We start from the raw sequence: 21,420 nt of genomic DNA, 5'->3' as shown, positions 1-21,420 counted from the left end.
TAAACAGGCAATTATTCAGTGATCTACCTTTATAAGCAGTATGAGACACAGATGCCATGATGGTGAGCCTCACTGAAAATACTCTTTTTGGCACGAATTTAAATAGAGTTGTTTGCAAAAACCAGCAATCTTTGCATGTATATATGTAAAACTTATTATTGTCTTGAGTAATCATAAACAAACCATGTTTTTGTTACATGACAAAAGTGTATATGAAACATCATTAAAATATAAACGACTAACTAAAGATAACACTGCTAATATGCATAAATTGTTTAATGTCAAAATCCACTATAATCCCGATTGATAAATTTTTTCAATCTGAGAGAGAGCAACTTTCGACTGTCTTAAAGTATTTTTGTTTATAAGTGATCCATTGTAGAAACATACAAAAATGTCTGTTTAAAAAAGTGTTCTTTGTATAATAAGGAATATGTCATTTGTTCTCGATTAGCAGTTGTAAAAGCCATTTTGCTTTTGCCGAAGAAAAGAGACAAAACTATCATTAACAAATGTATTTTTTGTTACAACGAACTATTTTTTAAAACCACAAGTATATATTTTAGGATTTGCATTTTGTTTTTGTGTTTGTTTTTGTTTTGGACATATATAGAACATTTTTGTGTTTAATAACTATACGATTTATGACCAAGCTCGGACATACGTATTTCACGGCGGCTCCTAATGCTTTTCTTAGGATCTGTAATGTACCTGTATTTTTAGGCATTACATTTATATGACACCAGTAGCAAGTCCCCACCGCTGCCAAGAGTTCTTTTTTTCAAACAAACAGCCTATAAGTAGGTGTTTCAGAAGACAGTTTTTAGTAACAAGATGAAAACTGAAACTAAATGCTTTAGCAATCCGAGTAAAATCACAAGGCACACGTGTGTGAATGTTGGACAAATTCAGCTGGAAAATCTAGAAACCTATAGCGTTGATGTGATCTCAAGGCGCAAACAAACTAATGATATTTAGAGCTGGATGGCGGTAATCTGGGCTAAAACTTGCTCAACGAGCTCGTGCAGAGCAATTCCGCTAGACATTCTTTATCACAACTTGATCGCGCGCGAGATGCATTTTGATTGGCTGGTTTTTTCCCAGAATGCAGTTCAATGACTAGGAATTATTTTCTTCTGAGAATCAATGTTCTCCAATGTACATTAACAATATTTTGCTATTCTGTTACGATTGAAACATCATCAAAATGAACACCGAATTGTTCATTTGATTTAATAAAAGCACACCCAGTCCTGTACGTCACAACACCATAAAAGTTAAAAATAATCCTGTTGAAAACCAACATTTGTGAATCAATTTTTGCGTAGGTTGATCATTTTGAGAATAGTAAATATTTATTGTACTAAAAATAAAAAACTACTATGAAGTAAACTATATATTAAAATCATAAAATATTGCTGTTGAAAATACAAGAGCCGTTTCTTTTCTATTAATCCATGAAAGTGAGATAGGCCTAATAACAAAAGTGGAAGTTGTTTACCAAAATGTTTGCTGAGAAAGCACCATCTTGACTTAAATTTATTAATAACACTGGAAAAAAACTAGTGATGCAGAATTTTATTGACAGTTTGTGAGCGTGCTCTCATTATGGCTTGCTGGTAAATGACTCAATGTGTTTAGGCACCCACCAGCGATATCTCCGCACTACTCATGACACACACGATAAATTTGCCTAGCGTGTTTAAACCTTTACGGACACACACACACACATTCGCACATTGATAAAGTGGGATTTCTTAACATCTATATTCAACACTACACATAATGTACCTCATATGCCATTACATAGAAATTGTAGTGATATACAGCATTGCATAATTAATCACACATGCGTACCTATCAATGTGATAACTTGAAGATTGAAATGGCATCAATCAATCCTGTGCATTTCCTGCCAAAACAAACTGAAAATGTTTTATGGTTTTTATGCATATATCACTCTTTTACAATAATTAACATAATTTTACAATAGTTTTTACAGCTTATTTGTGTATACTTGTGTGGTACATTTTGCATATATTTGTATTGTACAGCTTGTGTATAATAGCATTGCACAGCTTGTGTATAATTCTATTGGACGTATGTCATATGGGGTATATTTGTATTTCACTTTTGTATCAAATAGTATTTGTAAAGAATTATAATTAAATTACTTCAAATATCCACTAGAATTTTAGAGAACTTCATTAAATTGTAACAGAAATTATGTTACATGTATTTAGCTGTGTTAACATATACTGGTGATTATGCTTATTTAACTAACAGTGACATGTTGTGAGCGCGTTTATAAAATGTACAAAAACATATATACAAGTGCAAAATAACCGATATACAGTAATTCATTGCTACTGCTTTGCGGTCCAACTTTCCCGACTTAAGTACTTTGAGAGGTAAAAATTATTCTTCAACCACAAATTAGAACTCAAAAAATTAACAAAAAAACATAAATAGTTAACATAACAATACTTGAAGTACATAAACCTCTATGAATGAGATCAACCCTAGCAATCATTAATGTTCAATATTTCCTTTTTGTGTCTTGTACAGTATAAAATTGACAAACACCTGTGACACCCTTCAACAGGTCTCCTAAACACCCATAGCTCTGAAATATATCTTATGAACCTAGAAAAGAGGAACCAGTTACTATTAATAAAATATAACCTTTCAAAAAATTATTAGCTTCTTTCTACTCTTTTTTTTTCCATGTTTGGATTTTTCTGTTTCACATGAGTTACCAATGCCAAATAATTGCAAAAGTTAGAAATTACTGTTCCTATTTTCAAAATATTTTGCAAACATTTGCAAAACTTTCAGAATGGCAGTAATTTGTTGAACTAAAATGATTTCACTGACTTGAGTAAATTTAGAAATTTGACACTTGTGTGGCTTGACACTTGAGTGACTTGACGCTTGTGTCACTTGACACTTGTGTCACTTGACACTTGTGTCACTTGACACTTATGTAATTTGACACTTGTGTCACTTGACACTTATGTAATTTGACACTTGTGTCATTTGACACTTGTGTCACTTGACACTTGACACTTATGTCACTTGACACTTGTGTCACTTAGCAGATGTGTCAGTTGACACTTGTGACACTTGACACTTGTGTCACTTTACACTTGTGTCACTTGACACTTGTGTCACTTGACACTTGTGTCATCTGACACTTGTATCATTTGACACTTAGGTCACTTTACACTTGTGCCACTTGACACTTGAGTGACTTGACAATTGAGTGACTTAAAACTTGAGTGACTGAACACTTGAGTGACTTGACATGTGAGTGACTTGACACTTGCGTGAATTGACACTGGAGTGACTTGGCCTCAATCAATGTGAACTTCAATAGAACTTCCGATTGAATTTCATTGTTTTCCGCAATTGCTATTTCTCTAATACCCAGATAACTAGATAGAAGCATGCAGTGAAAGGCTAAAGTTAGTTAGAGTCACAGTTGTAATGATAGGTGTAGAAGTTTAAGTAAAAAGGGCAATCATTTGTAGATGGCACCAAGTCTCTTTAAACTTTTGCGTAGCAGACTTTGGGAACCAACTGATTAGAAACAGAACATGGATAACTTTCGATATTCAATGTGTAGAACATCTCTTTGTTTTCAGTGGTTGAATTACTGCGGAGCTAGTGTAAAATTCATAAAGAGTTATTTGCCTGGTAAGAATAAAATATATTTTTGAGATGGGTAAAATTGAGTTTCTGTTAAAAAATGAAATATATTTTTGAGATTGGTAAAATAAGGTTTTGCACAAAAAACACCTTTGAGGATATAGGGAAAACTTGTTTCAGCCTAAAACTTGACCCCTATATACTATATTAGAAGTGATGAAATGAAATACGGAGACAAAGATAATGAAGAATAATGAGCAGTTGATATATTGGTTTATAGCTTAACGGAAAATAACCGGACTAGTGACATGTCTGATTACTTAAACATGAAAGAGACACAAAGGACAGGATGTAAATATTTTACAATGACACGATTAGTTTGTTGGCTTCCTGATAAATTGGTACAAATAGAAGATAGGTGAAGAAGGCATGACATAGCAAAAATGACAAATAATCAACTTTCATTCAGGTTTAGCACTTACACCGTGGTTGATTGTAAAGAAATGAACTAGAATCCCCTCTGTATATTATTAGTTAAAAATGAGCTTACACAAAATTTTAGTAGATTTTATTAAAAAGCATCAATTTTTTTCCCATCTTTTGATGTTTTTTTAACAATTGAGGTGATCAGACTACCAAAATTGGTTAAGTTTAAAACAAAAGTTTGTTTATTGGTATTATTGAGATATTGATATTAGCTACTGTATTTAAGTCACAGCGTTACAAGTCTCTCTACTCAGCAGATCTCTTTGAAACTATCGATGATGTCATAATTGCACTTTTGCTTGATCTGCAAGTTATAAATGCTATCAAACTTTGTTAATTTTAATCTTGAAACACTCTGGCAATCAGACAGTTTCAAACAGAAAAATCTATTGTAAATAATAGAAACATATCAATATCTTCTAATAGAAATTACTAACATTTTGTGTAAGTTTATCTTTAAAGGTTTGGCTCTATGCATATTCAGTTTGTACTTAGATCTTAGCTAATGTCAGCTTCAAGGATGTTTTCTATTTTCTTATCAAGCAATACTTCAGAATACCTTCAATCTTCAATGTCACTAAACTTAAAAACAATAAGGAAGCTTTATTTACCTAAGCTAAACAAAAAAACATTTGAATAAATTTTAAAACTTATTCAATAAAGTTATAGTAACTGAGAACTTTTGACCAGACTTTTTCCACCATATTCTTTTGACCAGATTAGATTCAAATAGTTGCATTTCTTTTAGTTTGCTTTGAACCAAACAGTTGTACTTATTTTGAAATGTTGCCATTCTTTGTTATCCCACATGAAAAACCATTTACAACAAAGTTTTATGATAATTAATTTAGAATTGCAAAAAATAAAAAAAATCTGCTTACTATTAATGAAAATCTACATAAATCGTTTTTAATAATATATGTAGATGTTAAATAACTATCAATAACTATCGGCTGGCGTCAATGAAAAGAATGGTTAAATGGGCCCTAAAGGAAATGCTGGTGCAAAGGGCAAAGCTAGTCCTGCTGGACCCAGAGGCAATTCCGGACCAGAAGGCAACCCTGGACCTAAAGGCCATAAAGGCCACAAGGTATACAAATTTAACTCGTGGTATTTTTGTGCTTATGAATATTCGCTATGGATACGAGCCTAAAACCAAAACACAAAAACTGGTAATTCTGTGAAATAAATGCGAGAGACAACTCTATAATGAACTTACATAAATCCGGATAAAAATGTCTATTTCTTTTAATAAAAGTTTAATATTTATACTTGACCTCTTTCATTTAAATCCTTAATTTTTTCTTATAATTAGGATTTTTTGTTTTTCAAAATTCTGAACGATAATTTGGGCATACACCGGACCTAAAAGGTACACTGGACCTAACGGCTTTGAATGCCCAAAAGTGAACAAATTTACCTTGAGCCTAAAGCTGAAACACAAGAAACTGGTTATTCTGCTAAAAGTTGCCGAAGATACCTCTATAATGAACCTTTATAAATCAGGTTTGGAATTTTCAATAATCCTATTATGAATCTAGATTTATACTAGATTTTTTATTATACTATACATGCAAATTGATACTTGAGCTCTTTCATTCAAGTTTTTAATATTTTTTCTATAATTTAGTTTTTTGTTTTCAAAACTCTGAATACTGTTCAAAGCATACTTCAATGTATACTTATTTCAGCTTGAAGTATATTAGGATGTTTTTATAGTAAATTAATAAACTATATTGTCAATATAGACACGCAACCTCTATATATGCAAACCTTGCTACACTGTAACATATTGCAGAATGTTTAATACTAAATATTATGCTAATTCACTGTTTTATTAATTTTGGTCAAATTTTCTTGAGAGAACTAGCTACAGTCAAATTTTTAATTGACAAAAATACATTTCAAAGCCTGTATTGACACTTTCATTAAAATATATAAACAAACATCTCCACAAGTTTCAGACCTAAAACAAAGCACTCACACAGTTAGGAATAACTTATTAAAGAGGTAAACGGTTGACTAACAAATGTTTAAACTGACATTTAATAAATCAATGTCAATATCTTTGTTTATGTATTTTCTGTCTGAGCTTGAATATCGCGTGAATAATCTGAATTCTGAATAGTCTGAGCGTGAATATCCGCTATTTTGGAAGATTTTAGTCATTTCGCTAGCTTGCATGTAACATTTGAGACTAAAACAGTGGACTGACATAGCCCAGTAATAGATTTTTAGTGTAGTGCAATCAGGGTACATTAATCATGCTAACGTTATATAGTGACAGAGGACTTTACAAAACCTCAAGTGTGTTGTGCATAGCACAGTTTCCATAGAGCTACATCATATAGGCTATGTTATCAGTGGAGCCAGTAAAAAAATTGAACAAGTGTTTAAGAAACTGCTGGTTTCCTTTACTTCTCCACAAGACAAGCAATAAAAACAAACCGAGTGTCTATTCACCAAAATACATATTTATTTCAAATATATGTATGAATATAATATATATATATATATACATGCATATATAAATACATGAAGACAAGTGTATGCCTACAATATCATCATACATGTACTTAGAGATTGCTCTACCGATCGTTCGTACGTTAGGCTCTGCCCCTTTTCTTTCTTAATTGCTCAATCGACTAAGCCGGTTTATCAGTGTTCAAGCCTTCTCCAAGATGGTAGGAAGGCTTGATCCGATGATGCCAGGGCCGTGGGGTCAGTCTCTCTGGCTCTGATCCTGGTGCCCTGTCATAACAGAAGGTTGAAAAATTTTGTGCACATCGGTTTTATACGCTCTGGACAAATTGAAAAATCTATGGATATTTTCAGTTAATGTAATAAATGAATATTTTAATTGTTCGTTGTCAAAAATCTCCAAACATTAGATATGAATGCAAAATATCTATCGAGTTTCACTAATATCAAAATGATACGGTTATTGAGTAAAATCTCTTGTTTACAGATATAAAACTCATAGTCAAAAATCCTGGTAGCAGATATTTTCAAAATTGGGATTTTACCTAAATTTAATTGCTATATATTTCAACAATAACAATCGGTTACTGATGATAATGCTTGCTCAACATTTAGCGTTTTTTATTTAACAAATCTTATATAATCTATAGTGATTTTCCATCAGCATAAGCATATGAATTATAATAATCTTATAACAAAGTATTTAATGAAAAATTAAAATGAAGAGGTTTTAGAATAGAGCCTTTCTATACTCTAATGTTCTCATAAGTTTAGAAAGAGAACATTACTCTTAGGAAAATCTGTCCTTGCTGTTTCAAATATTAAAGAAAACTAACACTCGTAAATTGACACAGATGAGTATTGAACTTGAGATTGCAATAAGTCTGAAGCATGATTGCATGAAGTTTATTTATTCCTCCTTATTTCTAAGTTATAAAGGCAACATTTATTAAAAATTAGGAATTTATCATATTGTGTAAACGTGTATTGTTTTACAACAGTCTAAAACCCGTTTTATATGACAGGTTAAAGATCAGTGTTGGTGGAAAATTTAAGAAATGAAGGATCTATTTTTTACATTCTGATCCAAAGTCTGATCCTTGATTACAAAAACAGGTAAAAACGGTAGCTTTTTTGTTCATCAAAACTGCCTATTTTACGCAATATTCTGTGGTTAGTTGTATATTGTCAAAAATGCATACTGCTCAGAAATTTCTTTTATTGCATCTACAAATACAGCTACGTAGCTTCAGGCCTTGCAACTCATCACTAACAAAGCGCAAGCTCACCAAATATTTGTTATTGTTGTGCCTGACATGACTTGAGACCCGAACTAGCTAGTTTATACATGCTTTGATACTCGCCCTTTTTAGCCGTTAAATTTTTTAAAATATTATTTAAATTCCTAAGGTGCATAAAGCCTAATTATTCCTAGGCACTTTAATTCAAACTATTTTATAAATAAGATGTTTTTAAACTTCACATATGGTTTACACGCGACATCAGTGTGAATATTCTGTGGTTAGTGGTATATTGTCAAGCATGCATACTGCTCAGAAATTCCTTTCATTGCATCTACAAATACCAGTTTCAGGCCTTGCAACTTATGACTAACAAAGCGCAGGTTTAGCAAATATTTGTTATTGTTGTGCCGGACTCAACTTAGGCCACTAGTTGGCTGGTTTACAATGCTTTCGTACATGCTGGTTTTTTGCCTTTTGCCGATACATCTTTTCAAATATTATTTAAGTTTTTTAAATACATGAACCTTAATTAATCCTTAACTCTTCAATTCAAACTTTTTTATAAATAAGATGCTTTTAGACTTCATAAACGGTTTACATCCAACATCGTGCACACAGAATCACAATGTTTTAGATATATTAGAGAGATATCAATGTATTAGTCCGAGTTTGATTATATGAGAAAACAGAAAAGTTATTTTATAAAATAGGAGAATCTAAAAATGAAAACAGTGTCAACAAAGAGAATTATGAGGTGCGATCCTAATGTCGCTTATTGCCTATGCCAAAATTGAAATAAAGTCAGAAGCTATTTTTATTGGTGATTTATATATATTTTTTATGAAGGAACATTATAGATCTAAGCAAAAAACTCTGTGAAAGCATCACGGTTGAATCCAAATTCATCCATGTTGGAGTAGGTGAAATCTTCTTTTTGCTATAATCATGAATTTTGTCAGTTTTCACCTGAATAGCGGTTTGCTATCTCATTATGTTCTCTAATCTATTAAATCTTAGGTGAACAGTGCAAGAAGCTTGTTCACCTGAGTTATCAAATATAACCATCCCTTGAACATTTTATTCCTTTGTCAGTGAGAAACAGAAAACAGTTCAAAGTTATTTATTTCCTTTCTTCTGAGTTTCTGTTTGAAGATATTGATAAAGTAATAGCTAATATCTTATTAAAATGAGAGAGAAAATCTATGTAGGTAACTAGCATGGTGTCATACCCAGCAATCAATCAATAGATGACATGTTAACATAACTTCAAAGGATTGGCATACCTTTTAAAATTAGGTACAATTTAAAAACTGTTGTAGCCAAGACCAATACTTTGATTTTGTAATTTGCTATTATTTAGATGTTTACTCGTTGCATGGTTTAACGGTTTTTCAAAATAATTTAAAATTCCTATGAAGTAGAATAGAGAAAATCAAAAAGCTTTTATTACTTTACTGAAAAAAGTTTCTTTTTTTTCTTGTTTGTAACATTTTAAAGCAAAAGTTGAAATCAAAGCATGTTGCTTTATTTCCGTTATTTGCAATCATTCACAACCTTCTCCTTATTGCCAGTCTGAAAACTTGATTTAATTTTTTTGTATGAGTTCCTATCTCTTTAGACTTGAGGTTATTTAAGACAAGCCATTTTTGAAATTCTTATAAAGTTGAATAGAGAATATAAAAAGTATTATATTACTTTGCTAAAAATTGCTTTTATTCTTAATCCTGTTAACTTGTAATCATTTTCAACTTTTTTTTTATTGCCAGTCTGAAAGCTTGCTTTGAATAAATTCTGTATAATTTCCTCTCTTTAAACGTAAGGTGTTTTAAGATGCACCATTTTGAACTTTGACAGAAAACATTGTTGAGGAATTATTCTTAACAAGAATGTGCTCTTTGATGAGGTACCAGTCAATAGCTTGTGTTGAATGCTAACCCAAAAATACTTCCTTCGTGTATTTTTATATAAGCCAAGAGTATGCAATTACCAATAGCATTTAGCTTATGATACTAATATTTGATTTATTTGTATGTAAAATACTACTTATTGTAAGTTGTACTGCAAATAAAAACCAGAGTGACAAAACATTAAATCTTTTTTTGACATTTGCATTGTTAGCTTTGCTAACAACCTTAAGTAATGCTATTTGGCTTCTCAAGTAGTTTTTTTACGATATACACAAGTCAACAGAATACAAGATGTTGGAAAGCAATATAATGAACTTTATTAATTTTTAATTATATTAATAAAGGTAAGTTCTCAATCAGTCTAGTTTCTTAAATTTCAAGAAACATTCAAATTAACTCCATATATTAGTCATGATGTCACCTCTCTTAACCCTTTTTACCAACATATCCGGCAGCTTTATCTCCTCTGTCTCCCTGTAAATTAATAGTATACAGATAGTTAGATATTTAAAATCACTGAGTCTCTTAAAGTTATTAATGACAGAATGTTGGCACATCTACAATAGCAATGACAATGACAGTTTCAGTGACTGGCAGTGACAATGACAACACAAACAGACAAAATTACAATAGAGTCACTGAGACTTGAGATGATGACAGTGACAATAATAGTTGCAGTGCTAGTGACAGTGACAGAGGCAACGGTAATTGTAATGAAAATGACATAAAATACCAACTATTTAGAGAGTTTGGAAAAAATTGCTGTGATAGACATACTTTGGGTCCTTTAGGTCCAGGGCTACCAGTTGGACCTTTAGGTCCAGGTGGGCCTCGTGGTCCAGGCGAACCATTAGGTCCCGAAGCACCTGCGGAACCACGTTTACCAGGGCTTCCAGGGGAGCCTGTTTTTCCTTTAGGTCCAGGACCTCCATCTTTCCCATCACTACCTGGGGCACCACGAGAACCTTTAGATCCGGGTGCTCCTCTATTTCCTTGATCACCCTTTTTACCATTGCTTCCAGCAGGTCCTTTCTCACCGGTAGCTCCTTTGTTGCCTGCTGGTCCCTTCGCTCCTGTTGGCCCTTTTGGTCCAGCTTTTCCAGGACTACCTGCAGCACCCTTCTTACCATCTTCACCGTTTTTGCCATTTTTCCCAGCAGCTCCGTTTCCTCCTTTAGGTCCTGGAGCTCCTTGAGGACCACGGCTCCCAGTAGGGCCTTTACCACCTGGAGTCCCGCTTGCACCGTTTGATCCCTTAGGACCAGGTTTGCCTGTTTTGCCTCTATCTCCATTAGGTCCTTTCGACCCTGGTGTATTTTTACCGGGTGAACTACTGCCAGTGGGTCCTTTAGCACCCTTTTGACCAGGTTTTCCTTGACTTCCTGGTGGACCCTGAACAGGAGAAATTGAGAAGGTTTTACAACTGTAGTCTTTGAACCCAATTTAAAGTTTTGTCAAAATATATTTGGTTACAACTACCTACCTTAGGTCCAGCAGGACCTGGCTTGCACCCACAATCTTTAGTTCCAGTTTTAGCAGCTCTTTTTGCTCTCTACAAAATTTGAGTTTGAACAAAGCTGGGAATAACCATACATTATATGTATTATTGTTGAGTTTTTTCTGTTATTTGGTCAAACTAACAAATGAAACCTGCCATCTAAAATGTTTTATAAATTTCACAAAACTTCATTTACTTTTAGTTCATGTTCTAAGAGTGAATTAAAATTACTTTGAAAGAAATGTTGGTAAAAGTTGTAATAAATTTTTCCTGCCTTAAATTACAAACTGAGTTGAGATAAATTTCACAAAGTCTCTATTGTCCAGATAAAGGTATTAGTGAAACCAATTAAAAATTATTTTACATTCATCAGTTTCGAACGATAGACATGATGACTGGCCTTAAAAACACCGAAGTTCTCATGAATTCAGCATCTAATAAACATTGTAAAAAGTTCTTTGACTCACCATAACAATGACAGCATTCTCTCCCTTTGCCAGATCTAGCTCGATTTTAATAACTCGTTGGCTGTCCTAAAATTAAAGATTTCATAGCTGTATTTCTAACAACAGGTTTTCTTGAAATGTTAGTTCAAAAATTTAATGGTTAGAGGGATTAAATTAGGTAAAGAACAACATCAAATGCTACTAGGTTAGGAATTATAAACATTATAAAAACATGAGCTTTTCATAAATTTGTGTCAGACCACTTGATTAATCAGCTTTATCACCATAATCGTTTGAAAACTCATACAATCAAAAACAAGTTACAAAAGATGCTTATAGAAATAAACAATGTATCGCTTCACTTTTATTCAGAGAAATTTTAATCATGATTTCAATGAACACTGATGAAGGATAGAATGACCCTCTTAGAAAATTTTCATAAATTTTGGTGTGGGAAAACAAGGCTAAATGGCATTGGTGCTGAGCAACACTGAAGGCGATGACAAAAATGTAAACTAACTTAATAAATTGATGCGCTATATATTTTTGTACTTTGACTTTTGTGATCCGCCAATTGGTATAATTATATACTTATATCAAATCAAACGGCATATTTACTTATATAATCTAATTGTACATGATATAACAGGCAAAACAAATCTGGTCGTCAAAGAGAATTCTTTACTATTATGGAGTTTGCCTTTGCAAGGCGAATGGTTTATACATATTTGATTGTACTCGGGCTGTTGTATTTTAACAGGTATTTCCTTAAAACTTATATTTAATTTTAATTTATTATATTTATATTAAATTTTATTTAATCTTTATTCATTAAATATTTATAAATATTTATTAAATTTTATTTAATATATTTATATTAAATTTATATTATTTTACATAATTTGAAGTATAATAAAGTATTTAATTAAACCTCTTGGCTCATACTCTAAAAAAACTTGATATAAAATACAAGCTTAGTGTCTTTATCTTCAAACTCATCACTTCACTAACACAAAATTAGCTCCATAGGTAAGTTTAAAGAGTTATGGTGTATATTTCAACCGGTTCTATAACAGAGTTTCAATAAAGTTTAATCCCTCAACATACCGGATCTACGACTTACCTCATCAAACCTTTTGAACATGTAGAAAACCATGAAAAGGTTAAATAGAATGAGAGCCAACAGTGTGACAGCTAAGATGGCTGTGCCAAAACCAAAGAGCCTCAGCTTTGCCTTGTTTTTTTGAGCCATGCTTTGAACCTCCATCTACAATAATTTACAACGCATATTTATGGTAGTCTCAATCTTAAAGCTTTATAGTTGTATCTGAAATTATAGATTTTTAGGTTTTGAGCAGCAATGGTGCAACCTTAAAATTTGTTCTAAAGTGTAGCAAATACGAAAAAAGTAAATTTTTATAAACGTACCTTAATATCTACAGTGATAGAGAACTTGAGCTTTGGTCCAAAAACTACTGTGCATTTCTAATAGATATTCCTTATATTTATACCTGCGTCTAACGTTTTGATTAGACAGTAAGACTCTGACATATATCCTGTTTGCAGAATGTATTAGCGGCTAATCCCACCAACTGAAAGCGGAGGTGCTTAGCCTATGATTGATGTAAATGACGTGAATATACTGAGGCACAGGCTATTTTAACCAGAATGTGTATTTGGTTAGCAAATTGCTTACAGCCCTGTGTAGCAATTTACTTCTGTAAATTCAAACGTTAAAGGCCATAAGTTTAAAATCTTTATCCAATGTAAAACCTTTTTCTATAATTTCCCTTTTTATTTGGAGTTGTTTTCCTTCCAAACATTGTGGTATAGTTCTGTAGTTTGCTAAAGCCATTTATCAGAAGTTTTTATATTAAATTAGTTGCAAGTTCAAATTATATGAAACTATAAATTTCTAATTTTTTACTTCCATGTCAATTGGATGCAATAAAAATATCTAGAATTGTCAAGGAAAGTATATAAAAGTATTTTTTCAAGCTCATGGATTTGTGAATAAATCTCAATGAATTCTTTTTACCTGGTCAGTCCTCCCTTAAACATGATTTTACAGGTAAATAGAAAAATGTGAAAATTTTCTTTATCGTTTCAGCAATAAAAATCTAAATGCATTAGTAATTAACTAATTTACCTTAATTAATTAAAAATTCTGATACCAAAATCAGAAAAAAATATAAAGAGTGTTTAGTAAATCAAAGTTTTGTTTTATAGAGCTCTTGAAAATAAAAAATCACTCTGGTCGATATTTTGTCACCTAAATTTAGCAGTCAATTTAGATCAAAGCCAAAAATTTAAACAACGCACATTGCACTGACATGAGAAACAATGACAGAGACATTGTCATGACATGAGAGACTGACATGTAGTTTTACCTTCAGTATAAAAGACAGCAGAAAGTTAAAGCAGCAGAAAGTTAAGGCAGCAGAAAGTTAAGGCAGCAAACTATATTTATTAAACTTAGCAATGATTTAAGATGAATCAAGCTGAAGTTAAAACTTAATAAAACACAAAATCGGAGTTATACCAGAAACTATAATATGTAACATATATTTTAAAGTCTGCTATAACATTATTTAGTTTGTGTAAACCTAACTACAAAGCAAACAAAAACATATAATTTTTTACCTAAACACTTGAATCATAAGAAAAATTTGAAAACAATTTAATTTAATTGAAAAAATTTTCTTGAGATATTTTAGTTATTTTTATGAAAAAATAATTTCAATAAAAAAATAATACAATATTAAATTTCAGCTAAAGAATTTACAAAAAATTGATTACTTAATTAAAATTAAAAACAACCCAAGAAGAAGTACATGTAACTGATGGTGGTGTATTTGCTGGTTTGATAAACTGGAGCATAAGATACCGCAAAAGAAAGATATTTCTTCAAGCTATATTTTACATGGCAGTAATTTGAACTGACAGCTTGACATCTCCTAATGAGGAATTAATAATAGCCTTACTTTTTCACATTATAATCTGCTGATAAAATAATAATATATTCTATTTATTACTAGATTGTCCTTCACAGAGTTACCTCTACAATTTTATAGCCCTCGTCTTTTGACCTGATGGTCAAGCAATTGCTTGTTGGCTGTACGTGATAAATAAACAAAACCTGAAAACATTTAAGAAAAATTTCAGGACATCCTAGATAGTATCCTAAACTATGACATGCGTGGGTACAACTAATAAACATACTGTTTATGTGAGCTAATGCACTGTAATCGTTTGTCTGTAAGTTCACCAAAAACATTAGGAAACAACTTTAAATAGTTTTACAAGTCAATAACCAATAATATTTAGCCAAAACTTAATTTAACCTGTATCAAATTGCTTAACAAAGCAATATATGCTGTGTTTCATACCGAGGTAACAAGTAGATATAATACATGTAAGTTCAACCTTTTAGACTTCTATCAAGTTTTACTTCTTTTATCTTGTTTCTAAAATATGACATTTAAAAATTGACTAAATACTCTAAAAATAAACTTTAGTTTGTTTCAAGGCTACAGATCCTTAAATTAACTTTAACTGCTCAAATAATAATGGAAGCAAAAAACTGATAAAGAAATTGCTGATGACTAACTACTGTTGATCATAAGTACTGTAATATACGTTATGAAACATACTGGTGGTTTTACTAATATAATTTTCCATTGTGGTAATATTTGGTAAAAAACAGCTTATCATTTATCTTTGTAGTTATTTGCTATCAAATAGTGTAGATTTAAATTACAGCAGTTACACCCCAGTAATAACGCCAATAACCAAAATAACAATGATTAACTAAACTTATCCAAGTTCTTGATGAGTGGCTCAGTTTTCAACTGCTCATAAAAAGATAGCTTTTACCATTTCCTTGTAGAAATTGGAAAGCTGATACAAATAAAAATTTTTTATGATTTCATATAAGAAACCACTGACAAATCATAAGAGGAACCGACAGATTGTAAAAGTCCTAAACAAGAATAAGATGTTATTTTCATTGGGCTATCATCTGTTGGTTAAAAATCTGACAGCTGGCAGGTGTCATATGCTCAGATTTATGTTATATTAATATTATATTCTACTATGATTTTACAACTTGTAGCAATATGTTATTAAACAACTAAAAACTAGTTCATTGATCATCCACCAGTCATTGTATTCCGTAGTCAGATAAAATGAAGCATGTCTCAGCCTAATCATTCTCTAATATAGATGTCAAGACAAGCGATTAACACTTCATTAGCCTCTATTGTGGTAACCTCCGGTTTACCGTCTTACCGCTGTCGGTTTAGTATGCAGAGTTCAAAAAGTAAAGCTAAAGTTATTTTCTCAAGTATGACAGTTTTTGTTTGAAAGTTTGTCAGAATAAAGTACCAAAGTATAACTTTGATCATTAAACAGTTTTTGTAAAGCTCAAAGTTAACAGCTCAAGACAAGCTGTTTTTAAAAGAAACATACTTGTCTAGTAACAGAGCTTCATAAATGTGTACAGGTAAAATACTATGATTAATTTAAATGAACTCTTATTGCTATTGATGGCATACTCATTGCTTGATTCAAAAATTAAATTCTTACTGAATAAAGATGTGATAAAATGCAGCTTTCGGCGCTTTAAATTTTACCCTTTGCAATTACTTGATTGTTTTGTTGTATTTTTGTTAGCAAACCTTTGCCAAAAGCAATTTAGCCAAAACTGCAAGCAAATAACATGACATTTTATTCATTATTGAGCTATCAAAAGGAGTTATGCAGAAAATGGTGAAAATTCAAAGGCAGACACTATTTAATTAAAATAATTAAAAAATGTTAAGTAAAATGACATATAACATAAAAACAGCATTTAGAAACAGTTTTTAGATTGACTAGAATTAATTTTTCCACAACAATGTTAATTTATCTTATTTAATTGTAAATCGGCCACAAAATCAATCAATATAAAATTAAAGATAACTACCCAATGTTATTCAAATACTTTGGTTGACAAATTACTATAAAAACAACTACTATTAACACTGGTTCATAAATAAACAAACTAATTTTTACTGTTACCTATAGTTATGTTATCTTAATAATCTGTACTGTTACAAAACAAGATTTCTACTTTTTTATATATTGGAGTAATGTTTTGTTACTACTTGGCAACACAAGTAAACACAAATACAAGTTTAGGAATGAAATTGTTAGTGAATGGTTTATAGATATATAAACCTAGATTGACCAATAATAGCTATTCCCATTGGTTGCCTAGTCAGACTTAAATAGCATGACGTTACATCATTGAATTGTACCTCATGCTTGACTGCACTGTTATTAATAATGGAGCTAATGAGGAGAACGTGACAAAATCTCATTTATTTTCACCTAAAAACCTCCTTGGATACATATTAAAGTACTGTAAACTAAAGCAATTCTGTGATAATATCTGATAACCACCATAGATTAAAACGATAAAAGCTATGAAATGTTGCACACAAATCATGAGCCATCAGGGCTTTATTTGCCCCGCTTTTCTATTCCCCTTCTTTCTTCTCCCCTTCTCCTATCACCCAAGAAGAAGTGGGAAGGGAGAAAGAGAAAAGAGAGAAGAGGGAAAAGAGAGGGTGACCAAATAGCTCACCCATCCAAAGAACCAGACCCTGGCTAGGTAAATAGACTAATATCATGCTGAACTAAACATGACTAAATATGATGAGTATGCAAATATGTCTCAAGTCAAAAATGAGACAGAATGATTATTTTACAGCTGGCTATGTATCTCAGCCGCTCAAGCTGAAGTGTAATGATTGTATCATTATCATTGTAGATGTTACCAACTACGCTTTTAAGAGCTTGTAATCACATTTACACATATTTTGCACCTACAACACAGCAGAGTAAGACATGGTGAATCTTTTGATACCAAATAACTGTAATGTGAATTTTGTTGCAAGTCAACCTTTAAGAATCGTGGTGCCTTGACTTTGTCTTTGCCTGTGGTGATTAAGGTTTGCAGCCACAATGAGAAAGCAATGAGAGTGTTGCTTAGTAGTGCTAGATTGGTGAAAAACCTTTCCAGGCTAGCACTAATTGCCACCATGGAGAGGCTGCTGAGAATTAACATCATGCTATTGTTTAAGTGTAATCACCATGCTATTAGCCTAGCTCGTGAAATAGCAAAGATATATATTTCAATTAGTGCACATTGTGAAGCTAAGAAAGCCACAGATTCCATTTTCCTGATCACATCAAAACTTCACAGGCTTATCATATTTAGTCATGTTTAGTTCAGCATAATATTAGTCTTTTACCTAACCAGAGTCTGGCTCTTTGGGTGACTGGGCTATTTGCCCCCTTCTCCTTTCCCCCTTTTCTCTTTTTCTCTTTCCCGTTTTCCCTTCCCAATTCTCCTTAGGAGAAGGGAGAAGGGGAAAAATAGGGAAAAAGGGGATATGAGAGCGGGGCAAATAAAGCCCCGATGGCTCATAATTTGTGTGCAACAATTCATAGCTTTTATTGTTTTAATCTACGGTGGTTATCAGATATTATCACTGAATGGCTTTAGTTTACTGGATTATGTTTCCAAGAAGGTTTTTATATAAAGATAAACGTGATTTTGTCACCTTCTCCTCATTAGCTCTATTGTTAACAACAGTGCAGTCAAGCATCAGGTACAATTTAATGACGTATCGTCATGCTATTTAAGTCTGACAGGCTTTTACCCTATTGGCCAATCTAGGTTTATATATCTATGGAATGGTCAGACAAGCTGAAGTAAACCTGCTGCCACATCATCAGAAACATGACGTATTTCTACTTATTGATTTTATTACTGTTCTCCTAATTTATAAACTTCTGTTTGCCTATATTTATAAATTGACCTGTGGTTAATTAAGCACTCAGTTGTTCAACGGCAAGATATATTATCATGCGAATCTTACAGAAAATTTATTAAATTTTTCAAAGGTTTTCAAACTTTTTCCAAGTTCTGGTGTGTTATAATATAACAACAGTCCATGATATATTGACGGTTTTGTGATGTCTCATCTGGATGCAAATGCATGCAAAAAAAAAACAACAACATGCCATAAACGTCACATGAATAGTCAGACAATGCTGAAATATATTTTGTGTCACATCATCAGAAGCATAACATATTTTACTTATTGTTTTTATTACTGTTTTCGTTATTTTATAAACTTCTGTTTTTCATATCTATAAATTGACCTGTGGTTAGTTAAGTGTTCAACTGTTAAATGATAAGATTTTGTATTATGAGAATTTTACAGAACATTTCATGAAAATTGTAAAGGTTTTCAGGTGTTTTCCAAAATTTGTGCGTTGTAATATAACATCATCACTATCTACAACTTTTAAAATTTTCAAGTTATTCGAGCAATCCTTGGTATATAGACAGTTTGTGGTATTTCATCTGAACGCAAATGCATGCGAAATAAGGACAGCATGATAGCCATAAAACACTAAAGAATTCAAAATCACAACATGAAGCACCATCTTATTTTCACTGACTTGCAAAATTAGAGTAGACTGTTTTAGTGCTTTGTATACTTCTTCATCCTCTATAAAACTTAGATACAAGAGAGACTGCTCCCAATCAAATGAATAGTTCCTGTCTGACTCTTATTTGCAGAAAAAAACATATGTATCTAAATATAAGATACGAAATTTAATTATAACATAGAAATTATTTTGTTTAATTGTAAAATATTAAAATTAAACATAGACTATTTAAGTAAAGATAACTATTTTTGCCTATTCTTTAGCGAAGTCACATAACTTGGTCATATATATGTAATGGTGATTAGTCTGGCAAAAGTTCATGTTCATGTTATGATCATGTGAGAGAAAGAGGAAGCTGATGAAACTGAAAGTAAACATGGTATTCTTAAGAAGACATAACGAAATGTTTAATTAATAACTTTAGCATTTTCTAAGATGCAGTTGAATTTAATATAAAATTAGGGAAAATATTTCCAGAGCTATGTTCATTTAGTGAATTATTTATTTTACAGCTGTATCTATGTCCGAATTGTAGTGGACATAGAGACAGCTGTACAAATACAACAAGTTGTTTAGCAAGTTGTTGTACACATACACATGTAGCTATATGTTTAAAGGTTGACTTGCAACAAAAAATACATTACAGTTATTTGGTAGCAAAAGATTCACCATGTCTTACTCTGTTGTGTTGTAGGTGCATAATATGTGGAAATGTGATTACAAGGTCTTAAAAGCTAAAAAGAAACAGTTAATCGCAGCCGTCATGAAAACGCCGTAGTTTGGAGTTTCTTTATTTTGATGTCGTTTTCAAACATTTTGGTTATTGTTTTGACACGTGATATCATCACTTAAAATGAAATGCCAATATAAGGCTAAATATAAAACGTCTCATAGCACTAGTTTAAGACAAACACTTTGGGTTCTACCAAAAAACCCTCATCAAATATAAATCCTCGCTACTTTACAGTTTCATTTCAGCCAGGTCTAATCATCTAGTTGTAATCTGATCATGAGACCCATAATTTCTGCCAAATGGCGCGGGCAATTTCTGCGGTATTTTTTGACTATCACAGTTGACCAACAGGCTTTTTTTGTTTATCAGAGAAGGAAATGCACTCCATCGAGCTAAGGTTAAAAAATAAACAATTTTTCACAGTAGGTTTGGAGATATCAGTGCTCAAAGTGATAGCATTACAATGATGATAAAATAGACGCGCAAGAACAATAGACATGATTTTATTGAAAGTGTGAAGTATGATTGTGAAAATATTTCTACGAATAAGGTTGCATGAAAGTGTAAACAGAAGTCATGGTGTTCAGCTACGTCCCATTTGAGCCGTTTTGGAAAATGTATCCAATCTACGGCGCCTTCGTGATGGCTGCACTTAACTGTTTGTTTTTCAGCTTTTAAGAGCTTGTAATCACATTTCCACCTATTTTGCATCTACAACACAGGGGAGTAAGACATGGTGAATCTTTTAATACCAACTAACTGTAATGTGAGTTTTGTTGCAAGCCAACCTTTAATAAATAAATTACCTTGAAATAAATCAGGCCATCTAAAAGTCACAGTCCAAATCGCTACTATAGCCTACATCATCATCCCTTCTTAGTTATAAAAATGTCTTGATTAGCAAGCGCTCGGAAAACTGTATGAAATATAAAAAATTTTTATTTCATAACAACTGTATTAACAGTGTCAGTGTTTCGTCACATTACAAATCACCAGCAGAAATACAGACAGTGCAAGTACTACCACTGGAATGATTGAAACTGCTCATACATACCATCATCAATATTACTATGTTTAAAAAGAGGTGCAGCCAATCTATGTTATTAAAATCAATAGGAGATGTTCACATTGTTGTTTTCTGCATATTTCTGTAAATTCTATTTTGCCATTAAATTATTCAACTATTTTTAAAATACTTAAAAATTTAAAAATAAAGAAACTCTTTTGTACAATCACATGTTACAGTAGAATTTCAATTAAATTTTAATAGAAGCTCTTGAAATTTGTCAATTCTTGTAATAGAAAATCTGACTTCTAAACGAATGCAAAGCTTTTTGTTTATTACCAAAAAAGTAACAGTCGCTGATCAAAAAGTGTTTAAAAAGACATAAAAACTGATTTACAATGTCAGTGTCAGCATTTACAGATGAGATGTCATTTGATCTTTAAAAAGTAACTTTTTTGT

General features: G+C 31.8%; 1 protein-coding gene across 1 annotated transcript; it reads right to left on the bottom strand.

Moving 5' to 3' along the window:
• Positions 1–10,195: 10,195 nt before the first annotated feature.
• On the bottom strand, positions 10,196–12,965 carry LOC137402713 (collagen alpha-1(XI) chain-like). Its single transcript, XM_068089218.1, has 5 exons — positions 12,837–12,965; positions 11,735–11,800; positions 11,253–11,321; positions 10,547–11,161; positions 10,196–10,243 (listed from the first exon to the last, which is right to left on the bottom strand). Exons 1-5 carry the CDS (start codon positions 12,963–12,965, stop codon positions 10,196–10,198), a joined length of 927 nt encoding a protein of 308 aa, XP_067945319.1.
• Positions 12,966–21,420: the final 8,455 nt, after the last annotated feature.

This window comes from Watersipora subatra, chromosome 8 (assembly GCF_963576615.1).
Source record: "Watersipora subatra chromosome 8, tzWatSuba1.1, whole genome shotgun sequence".
NCBI lineage: Eukaryota > Metazoa > Bryozoa > Gymnolaemata > Cheilostomatida > Watersiporidae > Watersipora > Watersipora subatra.
Note: the sequence above shows the minus strand (reverse complement) of the source record. Positions and strands in the feature narration are given on the sequence as shown.